General features: G+C 40.3%; 1 protein-coding gene across 9 annotated transcripts in view; it reads right to left on the bottom strand.

Moving 5' to 3' along the window:
- GK (glycerol kinase) overlaps window positions 1-20,965 on the bottom strand; it is a 77,622-nt gene that overhangs the window by 41,671 nt on the left and 14,986 nt on the right. For 4 of the 9 annotated variants that reach the window (XM_055267666.2, XM_055267671.2, XM_055267665.2 and 1 more), the window contains exon 4: window positions 12,339-12,416. The exons of 2 other annotated variants lie outside the window; for them this stretch is intronic. In XM_055267666.2, the coding sequence (XP_055123641.1) occupies window positions 12,339-12,416 (78 nt within the window). Of the gene's footprint in view, window positions 1-2,533; window positions 2,618-12,338; window positions 12,417-13,387; window positions 13,538-20,965 lie in introns of those variants that run through there. 3 more of the 9 variants (XM_055267664.2, XM_055267668.2, XM_055267672.2) reach the window with 2 other exon arrangements.

Genomic DNA, 20,965 nt, shown 5'->3' with positions numbered 1-20,965 from the left:
CTTCTATATTACTCCATTCTCTTCACTAAAAAGCAGTTATTTCCTATAGTAAATTTTAATCAATTCTTTCTAATTACTTATGCTGTCATTTCCCTGGAGGGCCCTGCACTTCATTTTGACAGTGGCTACTTTCCACAAGATTTAAACTGGGGACTTCAGGACAAGATACTGGTTTCTGCAGGTGGGAAAAGCAGCAAGAAAAGACTCACCACAACCAAGAAAACAGGAGGGAAAAGAGAAAGACCATGAAAATATATGGCCTATGATAGATAACATCTGCATTTGCTGCCCAGTATCTACTCCTCCTGCATCTGTTGGGGAGAGGTATTTCGAATTCTTTTTAGGAAATCGGCCCACCCTCATCCTCAGCCATGTAGTGTGCCTGAGATTTGATCTTACTCGCAGCTCCAGGAATGGGTCTGGGCCCCAGTGACTGGATCAGGAGACAACATGTGGTCAAAGAGATTTGTGCTCAGTCTGCAAGAGTCCCTCTTCTCAGTTGACCTTGGCAGTGTGTGGCTTGGGACTGCTGCCCTCATGAAGGGAGAGGTGAATATGCCACATCAGGAGCCATCCCAGAAAAGGCAGGCTTGAGGGGGATGCAGGTGATACTGTCTGAGTCTGGAATCAAACAGCACCTAAACTTAGCTACCGTCAGACTGCTGCTTCCATGAGCAAAAGAACTGCCCCCTGCTTGAAACTTCATTTAGTTGAAATAGAATTTTCTATTATTTACACTGTGATTGATACAAGCCATTAGTGACATCATCATGGAGGTGGCAAGATCTCCCATGCCCAGGGAACAAGGGAAGTCTACTTTTACACAGTGGCAGTACTGTATGACTGTGACAAAAGTGGACCTTCCTCACAGGTACAATCCTAGCAGGTGTTACTGGCTTACAGAAATAACTAGAAAAAGTAGAAGAATTAGACAAGTTTTAAATCTATGATAGGTAAAATTAACAAGCACATCTCAATACTCAGTGTTTCAAAATAGAGTGAGCTATGAGTTTAAAAATGAATTTAGTGAGTTTTGATTACCTACTTTAAAAATTGACATAGGATGAATTAGAATGGAAAATATCAGAGTTCAGTGCACTGGGTAAGATAAATATTGATTTGTGAAACTTTTGTTTTAGTTATGTGGATTTGCTGAATCATTATGTAAAATGTAATTCTTACCAAGGGGCATGAACAAATACATTTGAAAGCCACTGCTCTAGGCTTTTTTGGTTAATGACTTAAAATATTCTAGACCAGTGTTTTTTCATATTTTAATGGACATAACATTCACAAGGGAGCTTAAAGATGGGCTCCATCCCCATAAATTCTAGGATAGTAGTTCTGGGAATGAGGCCCAGAAATCTGACTTTTAAATAGGTGCCCCATTTTGAGAAACACTGCTAGACTTCACAGCAGTGGTTCTTTCCTATAAAGCATACCAGGACTACCTGGAAAACCTTAAAATTCAGGCCCTACCTTGCATGATTCTGGTTGCAGGTCTAGGCAAGGCCTGAGCTCTGAGCCTCTGTACTTTTGTTACAAGTGTCTCAAGTAATTCAGTATAATACTAAAACATGAGAACCTCTTTTCTTTCTCTCTCTCTCGCTCTCTCTCTCTCTCTTTTTTTTTTTTTTTTTTTTTTTTGAGACAGAGTCTCTTTCTGTCGCCCAGTCTGGAGTGCAGTGATGCGATCACGGCTCACTGCAGCCTCCGCCTCCCGGGAGAAACTCTTTTCATCTTTTCAAGAGCATGTTCTTTAAAATACTAAGTGTGTTCCAATTATATGTTAAAAAAAATCTAAAGAAACCCCCCCGATAATCAGATGGTTCCCCAAGTCCCAGTGTCCCTGTGATTCTATTGCTCCTTGGCAAGGACCACTTAGGCACTTTATTCCTCACTTGAAAGTTTGCAGCTATGACTGACAATAGTGGTAAACACAGAGTTAAATCCTCACCACAAAGAATCAAAACACTGGATGTGAAATCAGGGAGACCAAAATTCAATGTTTGGCTTTGCCACCAATAAGCTATGTGACTTAGGCAACTCATTTTACCCTTCTTGGTCTGGATTCTCTAAATATAAAACAAGGAGGCTGGACTAGATGGTCTCTAAAGTCTTTCTCCTTCCACTGTTCCATGATCATAGAAACCTGTCATAATAATTACTGTGTTTTTATAGACAGACATTAAGGCAGTTAGAATACATGGAATGCATTAGTAAAACTGCCAAAGAGAAAAATATCAGTGGTTGGTACACTACCAAGCAATTCACAAATGCTCAAAATTAATTGAATTAAGAACAAAAAAATTAGAAAACTCATTAAAGAAGCTAAGATGGCAGAATTAGATTTGCAGAGAGACCAAAAGCCAAAGAGAAGACTCCCAAGCTGGAGGACCAAGCCCCTTGTGTAGGTAATCTCTGAGAATAATCAAAAGGAATGACAGATCCAGATCTGGCAGCAGAAGTCAATTTCCCCCAACATATAGGACTTGGGAGGCTGGGAAGTGAGCAATAGCCAGAGTACCAATACCTGAGGAAGTACCAGGAGCTGGAACTGAAGAGCCAGAGGGAACAACAGCAACTGGAACTGAAGGGCCAGGAGAAACTGGAGCAGCTGGAGCATTAGAAGAAATAAGGGCAATTCATGCTAGAGATGGCCAGGTTCAAGGTCTCTTGTTGACCATTTAGGAAATGGTAGATCACTTGGGCAAGTTCATCAGAATGAACATTTTTTCTACACATTGGTGTAGAAAAAGAAAAGGAAGAGGAGGCAGGGAGCAGAAAGGGAAAAAAGGAAGTCCAGTATGAATCTCTGATTCAATAATATTTCCATTTGGATGAAGACCAGGTAAATACCTGCTTCTTGTTTAGGATGACTCTTCTCTATCTGGCAACATATAGGCATCCTAATTAGAAAAGTGGCTCAGGTTGTAATTGACTACTCATTCAACCACTAAATTGAAATGATGGATGATGTACTGAGGGAGCACAATCCTAGAGGATGTTAGAAAGGAATGGCAAGGAGCATGCTACAGTCTGTGTTGTGGCCATCTACACTAAGACATGAAAGGGCTGCTTTGGGAAGGCAGGTCCCCAAGAAAGCACTTGCCTGGTAAGATAGCTGGGAGTAAAGGGCACCTCCACAGAAGGGGGCAACGTGTCTAGAGGGAACAGGGGATTGCAAACTTCCAAAGTAATTAGGAAAAAAATAGAAGGAAAATTGATGCTAGGGAGTCCAGAACACTAGACAGCCCACTTCTAGAAGGTATGTCCCTCCCCTTATCTACACCGAGTAAAGCAGAATTAAATGGTCAAGCCCATCAAATAAGTAAGTTAATAAAAATAACTTGGATGATCTGAACTTATTTGTATTAAATAAAGTCACATCCAATCTGTCTGGTAGATTTAGTTTGTTCTGGAAAAAAAAAGTTTGAAGAGTGAAAATAAATGTAGTTGCCTCAATCCCCATGGGCTAGAGTTAGTGACATAGTAACAAACAGTACAGAGGAATAAATTATTTTTTAAATATTTAGAATAATAAAACCTCATAACTTTCCAGTTTTTCGTTAGTCATGACAATAGAAGGAAAAACAAAACAAAGTAAAAAAAAACCCACTAAAATCATCTACCTGTTGCCAGTTGACTAGAAACAAAGGCAAATAATAAATCTTCTCTGAGATGGTCTGTCATGAGCTGCTAGGGTGACAGGAAGGGAGGTGAAGGTGAGGCTCCAGGTCACGGAACGCATCCTAAGCACAGACTGCTGACAGTTATACGAAGTGTTATTGGGTTGTTTCTCCCACAAAAGATATGATAGTAAAACAGATTTAGTTATGGCATTTTACTATTTGTCAAAAGCTAAGCTATTAATTAAGCTGGGTAAGTGGTCATTTGCAAGGTGGAAGAGACTATATTGATGGCTGCCCCTCACCTGATGACATTCTCAGAAACAGGTGGGGCCAAAAGTAAAACAGAGTTGGGAAGGAAAGATTGATTTACATATATGCCAAAAGGCGGGGGCTGAAGCCAATTTCAGCTCTTGGGTATAAAATGCCAAAATATCAATGACTGACTTGAGTGTGGGTGATCCCAGGTAGGCTCTGCATTTCCCCTAGGAACACCTGTCATGTATAAACCAATCATTTCATCTGGCATTACTGGATGAAAAAGGCTATCAGCCAATTCAGAACAGTGGCCCTAGCTAACAATTACTGAAGCCTTATAGTCCGTCAGGCCCTGGCTTAAGTATCCTACATGGATTAACTCACTGATCTACACCTCAAGTCTATAAGGTCTATGCTTTTCATCTCCCCAGTTTAACTGTTAAGGGAACAGGCACAGAATGGTAGGAAGTGGAAAAGCCAGGATCTGAACCCAGAACCCGAATCTAGAATTAAACCTCTAGGTAGGTAGAGCCATGATGACATCACAGTCTTAATGGGATAAAAATAATTATTAAAGATTGGAGAACTCAAAGTTGAAAACTAAGTCAGTTTCTTTTTATTTGGCCAGATTTGAATAATTCAATCACTGCAAAATAAATACAGCAGTATTTCTTTACCCAGGATTGAGGGAGATGTAAGGTTTTCAAAGAATCCTGTAATAATGGAATTTTTTTAATGGAAAATAAGTGGATCTTAATAAAGCTGAAAATTCTAGATTTTACAAAAGTGAAAAACCTTCTCCCACAAAGAACCAATTAAAAAAATACTTTATTGTTTAAAGTTAAGTGTGCTTAGGTGTTTTAGGTGGTTTGTCATCTATGGTTTTCTTTTCTGCTGATTCTTTGAAACATAAGCCAGTTTCAGAAAAGATAAAAGGATTGAGCTCAAGGTTCAGATCTCAACTCATGATCACATAGGTTTAATAATTGGCCCAGTATTAACCAGTATGTTTAAAAAATGTAAAAATGATAACCAATATTTAAAATTGCAACACTCTGCATAAAGAGTTATGTGTGCCATTGGGAACTTTAAATACAACATCTTAGAAAAAAATGTTTGCACTACCATTTAAATATAGAAAAATGTTTCAGGGACAACGAAATATTTTTTGTGGGCGGTTTTCTTTAATATCCTAAAAGTGTTAAGCCAGGGACTCTTGCCTTGCTGGATTAGTCCCTACTGTGAATGCTTTTTTTTTTTTGAGATGGAGTTTTGCTCTTGTTGCCCAGGTTGGAGTGCAATGGCGCCATCTCAGCTCACTGCAACCTCCGCCTCCTGGGTTCAAGCAATTCTCTTGCCTCAGCCTCCCGAGTAGCTGGGATTACAGGCATGCGCTACCACGCCCAGCTAATTTTTTGTATTTTTAGTACAGACGGGGTTTCTCCATGTTGGCAGGCTGGTCTCAAACTCCCGACCTCAGGTGATCCGCCCACCTCGGCCTCCCAAAGTGTTGGGATTATAGGCGTAAGCCACCACGCCTGGCCTATGAATGGTATTTTTATATTAAATCAAGAATTGTGCTCTACAGAAAGCTACCAGAGTGAGGGTCATATTGCTCTATACTTACCATGCATACCAATCAACTGCAGTGGTGAGTGAGCAAACTTGGTCAATTAGGGGGAAATACAACTAGGCCATTCTAGTTCGGACAGAACATTTCCCTGGTAGCATCAGTAGAATGTGTGTGTAAACATACTAAACATCACTGATTCAAGCCTTCTCCCGCTTCACATTTTAACTACTTGGGTAGTTTTGTGCTTCTTGGTCAGTTTAGTCTGTGGCTTATTTACTTTTTCAATAATAGTTAGAAGACAACCAGTTATGTAGACCATTAATAAAAGCTGCTTTTGGAAGGAAAAGGCTTAGAAAAATGGGTGGGTAGAGGAAACCCCGTGGAAGGGAATATTGAAGATAATGCTAAAAGGGAGAGCAAGAAGTACCAGGAAGACTAGGGCAACTGAAGAGAGGCAAGAGAAGCCCAAGGCCCGCTTCGGTTCCAGGGCCACAAAGCTCTTGCTGATCCACCAATGAGGTCATTATTGTAAATGCCAACATCATGGCACAGTGGCTGGAAAGCAGTGATGCAAAGTAACACTTCCCCATTTTAGATAGCACATTAATGTTTACCTTATTAATCACATAATTAACAGATAAATTCTAAAAATATATAGAACTTGTAAATTAGGCCATCTCTTCCTCAACGGACCCATTTAAATTTTTTTCTGTTTATAATTGTATCTGATAGAAAAGATGTCAATAAACAAACACACCTTTATTGCAAGCAAAAACAAATAGCCCTTCTCAGTCTTTACCTTCATCAAGCCTATGCCGTGGCCACCATTGATATCCTGAGGTTCTCCTATCTTGGTTTTTCTGTTACTGTAGTGGGGGTGAGTGAATTATTGCTTATCAAGTGTCCCTGAGCCATAAAGAAAGGAGGCCACATAGAAGTTTTTAAAAAGGGAAACATAAGGTGCTCCTCTCATATGCTTGTTTGTAATAAATATTGCTCATCTGGCCGGGTATGGTGGCTCGCACCTGTAATCCCAGCACTTTGGGAGGCCAAGATGGGAGGATCACTTGAGGCCAGGAGTTCAAGACCAGCCTACTCAACACAGCGAGATCCTATCTCTATTTAAAATATATATATTGATATACAGCTATATATATATGCATGTATCATCTGTTGTATAATTTAGTAAGACAGAAATAAAGAGGAGGACAGGCCTAGAGTTACAGAGATTTACAAGAGACATAGACAACGAAGGAAGAAAGCATACAAAGAGAATGCTATGGACTGAATGTATGTGTCTCTTCCAAATTCATATGTTAAAATCTTAACCCCTAATATGATGGTATTAAAGATGGGACCTTTGAGAGATAAATTAGGCCATGAGGGTGGAGCCCTCATTAATGAGATCAGTACCCTCATAAAAAGAGAGAGCTTACTTTCTTTTTATCACTGTCTGCCATATGAGGATGAGAAGACAGTCATCTGCAAACCAGGAAGAAGGTCCTCACTAGACACCAGATGGGTAAGCACCTTGATCTTGAACTTCTAGCTTCCAGAAATGTGAGAAATAAATTTCTAATCTATAAGCCACCCAGTCTATGATATTTTTGTTAAAGCAGCCTGAACTGAGACAGAGAAAAAAGTATAAAACCTAGAGTGTGATATAAACAAAGCAAAAGAAGTTCAAAGACAAATATACGTGAAAATCTCATTGTTTCCATCCATCCTACCTTGTGTTGCTTTAGAATAAAACTGCTAAAGATTTAATATTATGTTGATATTTTCAACTGAAGACCTACATGGAGATATGACACTTCAGTGTTTTCCTGGATGAAATAAAACTGGAGGCAGACTCTATCCTTGTCATTTCTTAGTGGCTCTCTTCCTTTCCTATTTCCCTTTCTCCTTCTAGCTTCCAACTCCTATCCTTAGTTTCTGTGGCAGAAAGGCAAGTACAAGGTCTTCCTGGTTTGTCACTATATGCCAAGGGTTATCACAAAACCTAGAACACAGAAAGGCACCTATTCTTTCATTGAATTAATTTTATATTAATTACTATAGTGAGTTCATCCATAATAAATTGAGATTATCACATTTATGTTATCAATTTTCAAGTCTACATTTGGAACCATCTAATTTCTCATTGCCCAGAATTAGCTTCTATTACAAGTTCAATACTTACCTTGTTGAAAACAAGGCCATTTTTTCTCTCAGGTTGGTACCCCCTAAATATTATTTAATTTCCTTCTGTTCTCTCAGGCTGAAAATCTCACAGGCCTGCTTTATTTTCTCCCTCCTCCTTATGCCCTATCCAATGTATAAACAATAAAATTTTTGTTGTTTATAAATTATCCAATCTAGGGTATTTTGTTATAGTAGCCTGAATGGACTAAGAGAATGGGTTAGCTGCCTAGTGTATCAAGTCTACGCTACTCTGCATAGCTTTTGGTGACCTCTATATCCTCACCAACTCCTAGTATATTTCACTTTCATTTCTTAATTTTTTCACTGGATATAGAACTGTATGTGGAAGTTACTTTCTTTGAGTACTTTAAAGGTTTCATTCCATTGCATTCTGACTTCCTTTGTTTCCATTGATAACTTAGCTGAAAGTCTTAGGGTCACTCTTTTGAAGGTTATATATCTTTTTTCCTCAGCTACTTCAAAACTTTATATCTTCATATCCCAGCGTAAGTATGGTCTTCTGTATATTTATCTTGCCTAGGGATTATAGTGCTTATTGAATCTACAGCTTGCTATCTTTCATTGGTTTTGAAAAACTTTCTCCCATTAGCTGTCAAATGTTATTTCTGCCTCGTTTTTTCTCATTCCTTTCCTTTTGGAAGTCCAATTACAAATATATTAAACTTCTTCACCTTTTCCCATATTTCTCTTACATTCTTTTGTGCCTTTTCTAAACTTTTGTTTCTCTGTGCTTCAGTCTAAATATTTTGCTCTCTCTCCCAGTTCTGATTTATCTTCCAGCTCACAAATTCATCTTCAGCTATGTCTCCTCTGATGGTAAAACCCCATCAATTGAGTTCTTAATACAGTTTTAGAATGTCCATTTAAACTGGACTTCAATTCTTTGCCAAGATTATCAATCTCAATCTTGTCAATTAATTCCTTGAACATATTAATTATGGCTATTTTAAAGTCTAAAAACTCTAACATCTGAATTTCTTGAGTCTGTTTCTAATGTCACTTGTTTCTGTTGCTTTTCAGTCATGTTTTGTTTTGTATGCATGGTTTCTTTTTAATAGAAAACTAGATAATGCATATGAAAAATTCTAGAGATTATGTGAGGCTCTAGATGATGTTGTCTTCCTCCAGAAAGGATTTACTTTTATTTCTGAAAGGAAGTTAGGCCACTAGCATTAGCAATCTCAGATCATCTTAATCCAATTAGTGTTAAAGATCATTTGAATCTGGGCTTCAATTCCTATGAGGGTTGGTTTATTTTCAGTTTACCTCACTTCCAGGATTTGACCTTTCACAGTTCCAGTCCAAAGTTTGGGATTTTACCAACACTCATCCCCACACCCTTGGCAGCCCTTGACTTCACCTTTTGCTTCCTTATCTTTATGGACCTGCAAAAGTGTGGCTTAGCCTGTGAGATACTCCTTTCGGAACCTACCGATATCTCCAGGAGATAAGCAACACCAAATGCTAGGCTTATGTCTCTGGGCTTTCCTTCTGTCCTCACTGCCTTGGTAGCCTTCCAGTTCTTCAGAATTTTATTTCATTTTCATCCAGCTTTTCTGGCTGTTCTCAGCATACTGGTGTGTTTGAAACAACCCATTCCACCATCATGGGATGGCTAAACTCTCCTTTATCATCTGTTTTGCCTCAAGCTGCCCTGTGTTTTAAGTCTACACTACACTGCATGGCTTTCAACCCCCTCTATATCCTTACCAACCCCTGTCTACCCAAATTAGAACACAAGCTTTAAGGTTGGAGAGTGTTCATGCTTAAACTGTGGCTTTACTCTACTTACAGCTACATGCCATTGGACAAGTTATAGAGCTTTTCCACAATTAATTTATAAAATAGGGGTAGTAAAATCTGTTTCACAGGGTCAGTGAGATTAAATAATATGGGTAAAATACGTAGCACAATCCCAAAGTAATAGCAGTTAGCACTTACTGAGTATTATTATCACTGCTAGTTCTACTAAAAATAAAAAATAAAAAAATGAGTCAACCTATGCATGAAACTCATCCATTTCTTTACTCTGGCAAAATACGTGTACACATTTTCACCTTCATAGCTTGTTCACATTATTCCTCAATTTTCTCTTTTCCTAATGCAATCCAATATACGCTTCAAGGCCCAAGTGAAGTTCAACCTCCACTGTGAAAAGTATGCTAAAATTTCAAAATCCATACTGATATGTACTTGCTCTAAGTCCTATTCAACTTATCAACACGATTTATCAACTATTCCCTACTTTTGTTTTATGGATTGTTCCCTAATCTAGTTTTCTGTTTCCAAAACTAGATTATAAAGTGCTTAAAAAAACAGCCAATATAATTTGTATCCTTTATAGTACCCAGCATAACATCAAACATGTAAGAGGTTCTCAAAACATGTATGTGGCTCAGGATAGAAGAAAAGAATTCCTCATATCCTATGAACATTTGAATTAATACTGCAAAGCACGTAGAATGGGGGAGGGGTGCAGAGGGACACACGCAGAAGAGAAGGAAATAACTAAATAAGCACATCACAGAAAGATTTTCTAGTAAAACATTTACTTAAATCTTTACTGTAAACATAACTTCAGCTTACCTAGTTGCATTATTTGAAAAATAACAATTCAAAGTCCAAAGTTCCATTTCCACAATTCAATGTTTAGAATTTAACTGGAACTGGCCGAGAGTGCCAAGGTTGGCAGATCACCTGAGGTTGGGAGTTTGAGACCAGTCCGGCCAACATGGTGAAACCCTGTCTCTACTGAAAATACAAAAATTAGTCGGGCATGATGGTGCACACCTATAATCCCAGCTACTTGGGAGGCTGAGGCACGAAAATCACTTGAACCCGGGAGATAGAGTGAGTCGAGATTGCACCACTGCACTCCTGCCTGAGTGAAAGAGAAGACTCTGTCTCAAAAAAAGAAAAAAAAAAGCTCAGAATTTAACTGGAACTTTCTGGTTTGCCTGAGTAGGCTCTTCCTTTCATTAAGAAAACAAAAGAAAATAAAATCTTAACTAGTTCAGGAAGTTAGCTAACATTGCTCTATCAAAGGATACTCTCTTAAATACTAGTTATTAAATTGTCTTATACTCAAAATGAATTATTCATGAGAATGAGAACAAAATAAACATTTAAAAGATGTACTTCTGGCTGAGCGAGGGGTGGCTCATGCCTGTAATCCCAGCACTTTGGGAGGCTAAAATGGGTGGATTACTTGAGGTCAGGAGTTCAAGACCAGCCTGGCCAACATGGTGAAACCCCATCTCTACTAAAAATACAAAAAAAAAAAAAAAAATTGCTGGGCGTGGTGGTGGGCACCTGTGATCCCAGCTACTGGGGAGGCTGAGAGAGGAGAATGGCTTGAACCCAGGAGGTGGAGGTTGCAGTGAGCCGAGATTGTGCCATTGCACCCCAGCCTGGGCAACAGCAAGACTGTCTCAAAAAAAAACAGAAAAAAAAAAAAACACAGAAAAAGATGTACTAAAAGGATCTTTAGTTGTAATTCTTTCAAATTTTTTGAGAATTTAATTTTTTATCATAAATACAGAAAACATACTAAATGCTTTCTTATAATACAATAACATTAAATACTTTAACTTTTAATAAAGATTATTCCCCCAAAATTATCCCCTCTCTGATAATTTGATTCCACTCCCCATCCCACAACTTAGTATTTTATTGATAAAAAATTGTGCTTTGCTATCTGACACAATGAAGTCTTTTAGTGATTGTAATTTAGAACAAAATTTTCCTTTCAGGAAGTGGTAGTATCATTTGGTGTTCAACAACTTGTCATGCTAATAATGATGCTAAAATATACTCAGGATCATTTACACCTAATAAGTTGTGATACCTAAAAGTGGTATATTTGAGATTTGGGGTTTTTAAATCCCTGCTCAAATAGCCATATTTGTAGCAGAAGCAGCTAAAATTCCAGTATTCTATTTTTATAACCTTAGAAGAATAATTCAAATTCCTAGATGGAAAGACAAACACACAAGTACTTTATAGAAAAATGACTGTGAACACACGTAATTTTAATTTTTTGAGGGTAAGGAGGTAAGATCTCTTTTAGATGTCGCAAACAGCAGGGGTTATAAAACAATTTAGCAAACATTCACTCATTTGTAAGACAATCAGCAAGAGGAGAGAGCATGGGAGAGTTAATTCAATATGTGAAGATGTATGATCCAAAAATGGTAAATATACAAGAGTTAATTTCTTAGCAGACTCTTCTGCCCATCCCGTCAATATTATAGGCACCATGACTGCATGTGTTTTTTTTTTTCTTTCTTTTTTTTTTTTTTTGAGACAGAGTCTCACTGTCTTGCCCAGGCTGGAGTGCAATGGCAAGGTCTTGGCTCACTGCAACCTCTGCCTCCCAGGTTCAAGCAATTCTCCTGCTTCAGCCTCCCGAGTAGCTGGGACTATAGGTGTGTGCCACCACACCCGGCTAATTTTTGTATTTTTAGTAGAGAAGGGGTTTCACCATGTTGGCCAGGCTGGTCTTGAACTCCTGACCTCGTGATCCACCCGCCTCAGTCTCCCAAAGTGCTGGGATTACAGGCGTGAGCCACCACGCCTGGCGACTGATGCTTTTTTAGCAAGATATTTTAATATGACCACATTTGCAATGTGAAGAAAGGCCCTACATTTGACATCCATGCATGACAGCTTACCCACAGCATTGTAGAGAGGCTCTCCAGTTATCTTGTCCCAGACTACAGTGGTTTCCCTCTGGTTGCTGACACCAATAGCTTTAAAGAGAAAGTTAAACAGAAGGAAGTCGAAAATTTAACGAGTAGGAAACTACTTCAGGAAAACAGCTCTCATCTTACTAGAGACACAACTAAACATAGCAAATCAAAAAAATTTGAAACATTTGTAGTGATATTAGTTTATTTTCTTCAAGTGGCTCCAGAAAAAGTCAATACCCAATGCCAAGTGTTTCTTTTCATTTCTACATACTCCTTCCAGCTTTACTACTAGCACACAATGATGGACCCAGATCAATACCCAAATAAAAGGCACACTGGTTGCTTTAAGGAATGCAATAACTTTACAAATTTATAATACCCAATTTATTATTCTGAGCAGACCAATAATCAACTCATTCATTTGTTTACCAATTGCTACAAGAAATTTTCCTCCCTATGTGTGTGCATTTGTGTGTGTGTGTGTGTGTGTGCATGCCTACATTTTAAGAAAATAGCTATGGACAAAATCCTTCATGCTGAGCATCCTTATATTATGGTTTGTTAGAAATTCAGTTTTATTCCTGTATTTTAATATGTCACAATACATAAGAATTTGAATCAGGCATAAATATAATATATAATGGCATTTACATTATATTGACCTACATAAAACAAGTACTGTATTTAGTGTAAAAAACACTAACCCACACTATCTTATTCAATTCAGCTTGGTTGAGCTAAATTGGAGGTTTCAGACTTGATTGTACTTTAGAATCAACTGAGGAGCTCTTAAAAAATACCATGACCAAGCCCTGGTCAAAACATTCCAATTTAACTGACCTGGGATGGGATGTGAGCATTGGTAAGGGGGGGGGGGGGTCCTAAAACTTCCCCAGGTGATTCTAATGTGCATCCTGGCTAGAACACACTTGGCTAAAGGATCCAGCTCTTCCAGAATTTAAGATTAGGACAGACCTTAAAGGCTGTATAAGCAAAAACACTTCTCAAGCTCAAATCTTCTCTAGAGTCACCTGTCATATGACCATCCAGACAGCACTTCTAGTGACAAGATATTCACTACACCTCTCAAGGCAGAGCAATCTCTATTGGACAACTTTGGTGCTCTTTTTCTTTTCGTAAATCCACCAGACCGGAAAATGTAGCAAGACCTCATCTCTACAAAAAAATAAAATAATTAGCCAGATGCGGTAGTACACAACTGTAGTCCTAGCCACTCGGGGCTGAGGCAGGAGGATGGCTTGAGCCCAGGAGTTCAAGACCACCCTCGGCAAGGTAGCAAAACCCAGTCTCTATAAAAAATTTTTAAAAATTAGCCAGATGGCCTGGCATGGTGGCTTGCACCCGTAATCCCAGCACTTTGGGAGGCCGAGGCAGTTGGATCACCTGAGGTCAGGAGCTCAAGACCAGCCTGGCCAACATGGCAAAACGCTGTCTCTACTAAAAATACAAAAAATTAGTCAGGCATGGTGGCATGTGCCTGTAATTCCAGCTACTCAGGAGGCTGAGGCAGGAGAATCGCTTGAACCCAGGAGGCAGAGGTTGCAGTGAGCCGAGATTGCACCATTGCCCTCCAGCCTGGGCGACAGAGGGAGACTGTATCTCAAAAAAAAAAAAAAAAAATTAGTTAGGTGTGGCGGTGTGTTCCTTTAGTCCCAGCTACTCAGGAGGATTCCTTAAACCCAGGAGTTCAAGACCAGCCTGGGCAACATAGTTGGACCTTGTTTCTACAGAACATTTTTAAAAATTAGGGGGGTATGGTGGTGCACACCTGTAGTCCCAGCTACTCAGGAGGATTGCTTCAGCCCAGGAGTTTGGGGTTGCAGTGAGCTATGATGGTGCCACTGCACTCCAGACTGGGCAACATAGTTAGATCCTATCTCAAAAAAAAAAAAAGAAAAAGAAAAATCATTTTCTGTGGCCGGGCGTGGTGGCTCATGTCTGTAATCCCAGCACTTTGGGAGGCCGAGATGGGTGGATCCTGAGGTCAGGAGATCAAGACCATCCTGGCTAACATGGTGAAACCCCATCTCTACTAAAAATACAAAAAATTAGCCAGGCGTGGTGGTGGGCACCTGTAGTCCCAGCTACTCGGGAGGCTGAGGCAGGAGAATGGCATGAACCTGGGAAGCAGAGCTTGCAGTGAGCCAAAATCGGGCCACTGCACTCCTGCCTGGGTGACAGAGCAAGACTCTGTCTCAAAAAAAAAAAAAAAATCATTTTTTGTGTAGCTTCCACCTCCCGATCTTAGTCATATTCTTTGGAGATATATAGAATAAGGGTAATCCTTCTACATGCCAGTCTTTCAAAACTTGAAGCAGCTCTTTTGTACCTCAAGTCTTCTCTTCTGCTGTGTAGGCTAAACAATCCAATTTCCTTCAACTGACCCCACCTAAACACGCATGGCATGGTTTAAAGTCCCTTTATCATCACGCCTAGGAACATGCAAGTATATGTCCACATCACTCAAATTGTACGCCCAGAATAAAACACAATACTCTAGGAATGTGCTGACCAGCACAGAGCTGAGGGGGAACATCAGCTCCCTTGTTCTAATACTATTTATCCAATGCAGATTGACTTACTTTATTCAACATCTTTTCTAAAACTACCTATTGGGTGGTATGCTCACTAACTGGGTGACGGGTCTGTACCCCAAACCTCAGCATCATGCAATATACATACATAACAAACCTGCACATGTACCCTCTGTATCTAAAAGTTTATATATATATATATATTTTTTTTTTTTTAATATTTTCTAGAGATACAAAGATGATTGAGATTCTCCTCCAAAGAAATTTAGAGGCATAGGGTATAGGGAAGAGATTCTGGGTAAGACAAAAATGTTTATAAAAGTAAATAAAGAAGAGAAAGGAGAATGAGGGGATGGATGGGGCTGGGAATCAATGGGGACTTGGTTCTGACTGATGTAGTGACAGGAGAGGATGGATTACCAGCACAGGTGGAGGGAGGAGCTCCAAGTAGGGCAGAAGGCTATTGCTGCCCTTGTGATGAAGGAAAGTTGGCAGGAGATCCAGATATTAAGCACAGGAACAAGAGGGTGAGGATTTAAGGCCGCAGAGCCTCAACTTTCTCCATGAAGCAGGAGGTAGGGTTATCTGCCAAAACAGGGCAAGAGTTTGGGGCACCATTCAGTAGAGCTCAGGCTCTGAGGCCAGATACCTGGGATTCCAATTCCAATTCCTGTGCTTCCTAGCAGTGTGACTCTGGGTCTCAGTTTTGTGTCTTGTGAAATGGAGAGAATAGTTCCAACCTCACAGGGTTACAGTGAGGAATCAGGGTTACAGGGAGGAGTCAATGTATATTAAAACAGATGCCTGGTACACAACAGTAAGCACTCAATAAATGTTACCTACTGCTGCTGCCATGGTCATCATTATGGAGAAGAGAGTAGAGTAACAGTTTCAGAGAATGGGACTGAGCTAAGCAGGGCAAATAAAGGAATTCTGCAGCAGCTCTATGGGTACATACTGTGAATGTAATTTCTGTGTCTGTGTGACAACTTTACAACATGGGATCACAATGAACTCGTGGTCAAGTAAAATCTCCTATTCCTCCTCACTCTGTTAATTTTACCATCAATAAGCTGGCTGCTTTCTTACAATCCTTGAGTCACTATTCTACACCTCTCATGCTACCTATCTTTACCAGGTCATTTTAACTTTTCTTCAGAATCTAATCTAGAGCTATTTAAATCTGATTCTTCAGTCACGGGTTCCTCCCTGGGAATTCCTTTTTTCTCTTCTATCTTAATTGGATTCCTTCATGCCAAATAAAATTGCTTTACTTGCAGACAAAGTCCAGTGAAACAGATTCCCAGGATTCTCTGCCAGCCACAAACATGTCTTTATTACCCATTTCTCCCCAGGGCACACAAGTCTTATGTGTGAACTTATCTCTGAACTTTTTCAATGTTCCAGTGTCTTGTCATTCCTACCCTAAAATCCTCTATGTTTTTTAAAGAAAACGTTGCCGACTGCTAATCTCAGCACATGTGCCATTCCTAATGGTTCCTAATTTTAATTCCTTCTTTCTTGGAATAACACATTCAGGTTTTATAATTCTCCACTCCTCCTCATGTGCACCATTTAAGATAATATGAAAGTCACATACATAAAACATGTATTTCCTGGCCTCAAAGTCTTTCATTTACGGATATCATAACCATTATCATATATTGTATTGGTCTTGCATTTGCCAGCTTCATACTTTACCCACATATTCTCTTTGGGGGCACTTTTTTCTACACTGAATGTCAGTAGTAAAATTAAACTAGTTAAAAGCTACACTCAAAATCTCTGGTTAATTTTTCTTAAAATTTTCCGTGAAGTTATAATCACAGTTAAGAAAATATACCTTAGAAAAAAGAGCCTTTGAAAATACTCCAGGATGTTAATAATTGTTGTCTTGGTAGAATTAGGAATGAGATGCATCCTTTTTTAAAACTAAAATAATAACGTATAATTATAACACATTTTTTGGGAGAAAACTAAAAACACACAGAACAAAATAGTAAGAGCTTCAGAGGAAGGTTCTCTGGCTACAAAAAGTAATACCATGTGGGAAGAGAGATAAAGCTTTTTATTTTCCTTTTTTTTTGAGACAGAGTTTCGATGTTGTTGCCCAGGCTGGAGTGCAGTGGTGCAATCTCGGCTCACCGCAACCTCTGCCTCCCTGTGATTCTCCTGCCTCAGCCTCCCGAGTAGCTGGGATTACAGGCATGCACCACCATGCCTGGCTAATTTTGTATTTTTTAGTAGAGACAGGGTTTCTCCATGCTGGTCAGGCTGGTCTCGAACTCCAGACCTCAGGTGATCCGCTTGCCTCAGTCTCCCAAAGTGCTGGGATTACAAGCGTGAGCCACCGCGCCCAGCCTGATAAAGCTTTTTAAAACAGGCTCTGGAAGATGTGCACTTGAGGTGGGTTAGAAAAATTGCAAATGAGATGTGGCTGCTGCTGGAAACATTTTGGAGAACGAGGTGCCTTCCTGAAACCCCTGAGAGGCCCCTGACAGTATGAGTCTAAGAGGTGGTAGAAATGTATGTGAATATGTTGGGTAGGGCAAGGCAGTGGAGGAACGGATATGTGGGTTTCCCTTTTCTCTAACAGGGAAATAATTGTTTTAGACACAAGATAATCTAATCTCTGAGAATTTTATGCTCTCAATTTTGAAAGAGTTTATGTTGTGTTTTGGTTCTATCACATGAATGAATATGTAACTCATTTTTTTTTTTTTTTTGAGACGGAGTTTCGCTCTTGTTGCCCAGGCTGGAGTACAATGGCACGATCTCGGCTCGGTGTGATCTCGGCTCACCGCTACCTCTGCCTCCTGGGTTCAAGCGGTTTTCCTGCTTCAGCCTCCCGAGTAGCTGGGATTACAGGCATGAGCCACCACGTCCAGCAATGTTGTATTTTCAGTAGAGACGGGGTTTCTCCAAGTTGGTCAGGCTGGTCTCGAACTCCCAACCTCAGGTGATCCACCCGCCTCGGCCCCCCAAAGTGCTGGGATTACAGGTGTGAGCCACCATGCCCAGCCATAACTCTTTATATTTTGTAATTGCTACTGTAACTCTTTATACTTTGTAATTCCTTGAGCCCAGTGACAGGCAAACAGAGCTGACTCTACTGCTAGAAGGAAAGAAGCAGTCTATTTAATTGCCTTGGGCTAGTGTGTGCTGCTCAGTTGGAGAGTGAATTTTAATTTTGGAGGCACTGTTCCTAGTGACCTGAAATCAACAAACCTTCTGTCAGATAAGGACAACAAAACCAATGAAATGGAAATTTGCCAAGGAAATACCAGACATGAAGAACTCTTAATGACTGTCAGGTAGGACTATAAATGATACCACTCTTCAGTTGGCAAAGTCAATTTACTTGCCACACAATAAATAAAAACAGAAGTGGTTTGTGAGATTATCATCAGTGTGGCTCAGGAAAAAGAATACTGGTCTAGGAGTCAGGGGAGCTATGCTTTAATGCTAATCCACCACTAAAAAGCTACATAACCGGCAGTTAAGTCCTCTTCCCTAATTTGCAGATAGAGGGAGCTGGTCTAGTTGACTGAAGATCCTTTACAGTTTTTTTGTTTTGTTTTGTTTTGTTTTGTTTTGTTTTTTGAGATGGAGTTTCACTCTTGTTGCCTAAGCTGGAGTGCAATGGTGCCATCTTGGCTCACCGCAACCTCTGCCTCCAAGGTTCAAGAGATTCTCCTGCCTCAGCCTCCCGAGTAGCTGGGATTACAGGTGTGCGCCACCACGTCCAGCTAATTTTTTGTATTTTTAGTAGAGACAGGGTTTCACCATGTTGGCCAGGCTGGTCTCGAACTCCTGACCTCAGGTGATCTGCCTGCCTCAACCTCCCAAAGTGCTGGGATTACACACGTGAGCCACTGTGCGCCCAGCCTTTTTTGTTGGTTTTGTTTTTTTGAGACAAAGTCTTGCTCTGTTGCCCAGGCTGGAGTACAGTGGGGCAATCTCGGTTCACCACAACCTCTGCCTCCCGGGTTCAAGTGATTCTCCTGCCTCAACCTCCCAAGTAGCTGGGATTACAGGCGCCCACCACCACGCCCGGCTAATTTTTGTATTTTCAGTAGAAACAGGGTTTCACCATGTTGGCCAGGCTGGTCTCGAACTCCTGACCTCGTGATCCGCCCACCTCGGCCTTCCAAAGTGCTGGGATTACAGGCGTGAGCCACTGCACCCAGCCTCCTTTGCAGCTTTAACAGTTTGTGATATAGAGTTCTATACAGGCAAGCAAAAGCTTGGCCCTTGGCAATGCCAATTGGATAAATTTTCTGGGAAAAAAAAAATAGTACAACTGGCCTGGTATGGAGGAGCTTGTGGGATGTTCTCTTCTGTGGCCAGAGGATGGTAGTTGTACAGATGGAAGTGCTGGGTCACTTTGGCTCAGATGTGGACTTCACACTGGCCAGACACAGAGGAGTATAGAGAAGCTGCCTGTTCAATTCTTAGACCAGGTAGTGCAAGTGGAAGACAAATCACTTGGGCAGGAGTTGTGTGTCACCTTCACATAACCGTAAAAACAAGAGAAAAAGGAATAGCATCCAAGTGGGTCCAGAAAGCCAACACATCACAGCCTACCTTACCTGTAAGGGAGGTAGAATGATGTCAAAGCCATGGTCAATCACCCTGGACTCTACATTCTAAACATGGCTTTAAGCTGCCTGGATTACCTATGTCTTTGGTAATTTTGACAAGAGTGTGCTACTGATTGCATATTATTTGTTTGCACTGTTTAGACTGTGAGAAGTGCAAGAACAGCTCAAGGAAATGATCAACAACAATCACTAATGCACAACGCATCTAAAGTTCAGGACTGCAACCCTAATAGAAGTTTGAAGCCCTTCCACTTAGATGTAGGGATAAAAGGAGGATAGGATTAATATGTGCATGATATTAAAAGTTGTTAATAAAATATCAAATTATACTTTTAAAAAATCTGCAATAACAGAAATAACTCTATTATTTTATGCATTTCCATTTATTTGTGATTATCAGATTAACATGTTTTCTGCACTTAAGCATTACCTCCATTGTATCCTTAGCACATCTGGCACATATTAGGCACTCTATAGATTTGTAGTCTTTTTTTTTTAAGTGAGTTTTAATTTATACAAATAGGAGAAAGGCTCAGGAGCGATGGTAAGTATCAAAGCCAAGATGATGGCAATCAAGCCACCACCACCAACTGATGTTCTGTCTATCTATAGTCAAACTACCTAAGGAGGAAAAAAGAGCCCTTGAATGGTGACTTGAAAATTTTAGGCTATAAAGTAGACAGCAAACTTCCACACTATGCTTCCACCTTTTATGCTATTATATTAATCTTGGGTGGCTGGATTTTTTTTCCCTATATGAATGATGAAAAGCCAAACATAGATATTCAATTAAAACTACTAGGACTTCGCTGGGCGCGGTGGCTCACGCCGGTAATCCCAACACTTTGGGAGGCCGAGGCGGGTGGGTCACGAGGTCAGGAGTTCGAGACCAGCCTGGCCAGCATGGTGAAACCCTATCTCTACTAAAAATACAAAAAATTAGCCGGGCAGGGTGGTGTGTGCCTGTAATCCTAGCTACTTGGGAGGCTGAGGCAGGAGAATTGCTTGAACCTGGGAGGTGGAAGTTGCAGTGAGCCGAGATCATGCCACTGCACTCCAGCCTTGGGGACAAGATCGAGACTCCGCCTCAAAAAAAAAAAAAAAAACTACTAGGACTTCACAGAGAAATCCATAACAATCTAACACCCTCAAGCAATTATTTCAGGGAAATTTTAGAAGTGAAGAGTTTGGATTCCAAATACCCCTTCCCCACAACCTACTCATTCCTCTACTCTTTCTCTCCTTAGCAAAAGGCATCCTCATCTATCCAGGAGCTCTGGCAAAAACCCAAGCATCACCTTTGACCAATCTCTTCCCTCAGCCCCACTACTCTCTCTGTTACCCCAACATCCAGTCTATCAGCAAATTCTGGCCCTTTTTCTCCACCTCTACTGCTACCATTATTGGTCAAGCCACCATCCTCTCTCAGGACTTCCATAGCAGCCTCCGC

This window comes from Symphalangus syndactylus, chromosome X (assembly GCF_028878055.3).
Source record: "Symphalangus syndactylus isolate Jambi chromosome X, NHGRI_mSymSyn1-v2.1_pri, whole genome shotgun sequence".
Lineage (NCBI taxonomy): Eukaryota > Metazoa > Chordata > Mammalia > Primates > Hylobatidae > Symphalangus > Symphalangus syndactylus.
This window is presented reverse-complemented; position numbering and strand designations above follow the sequence as displayed.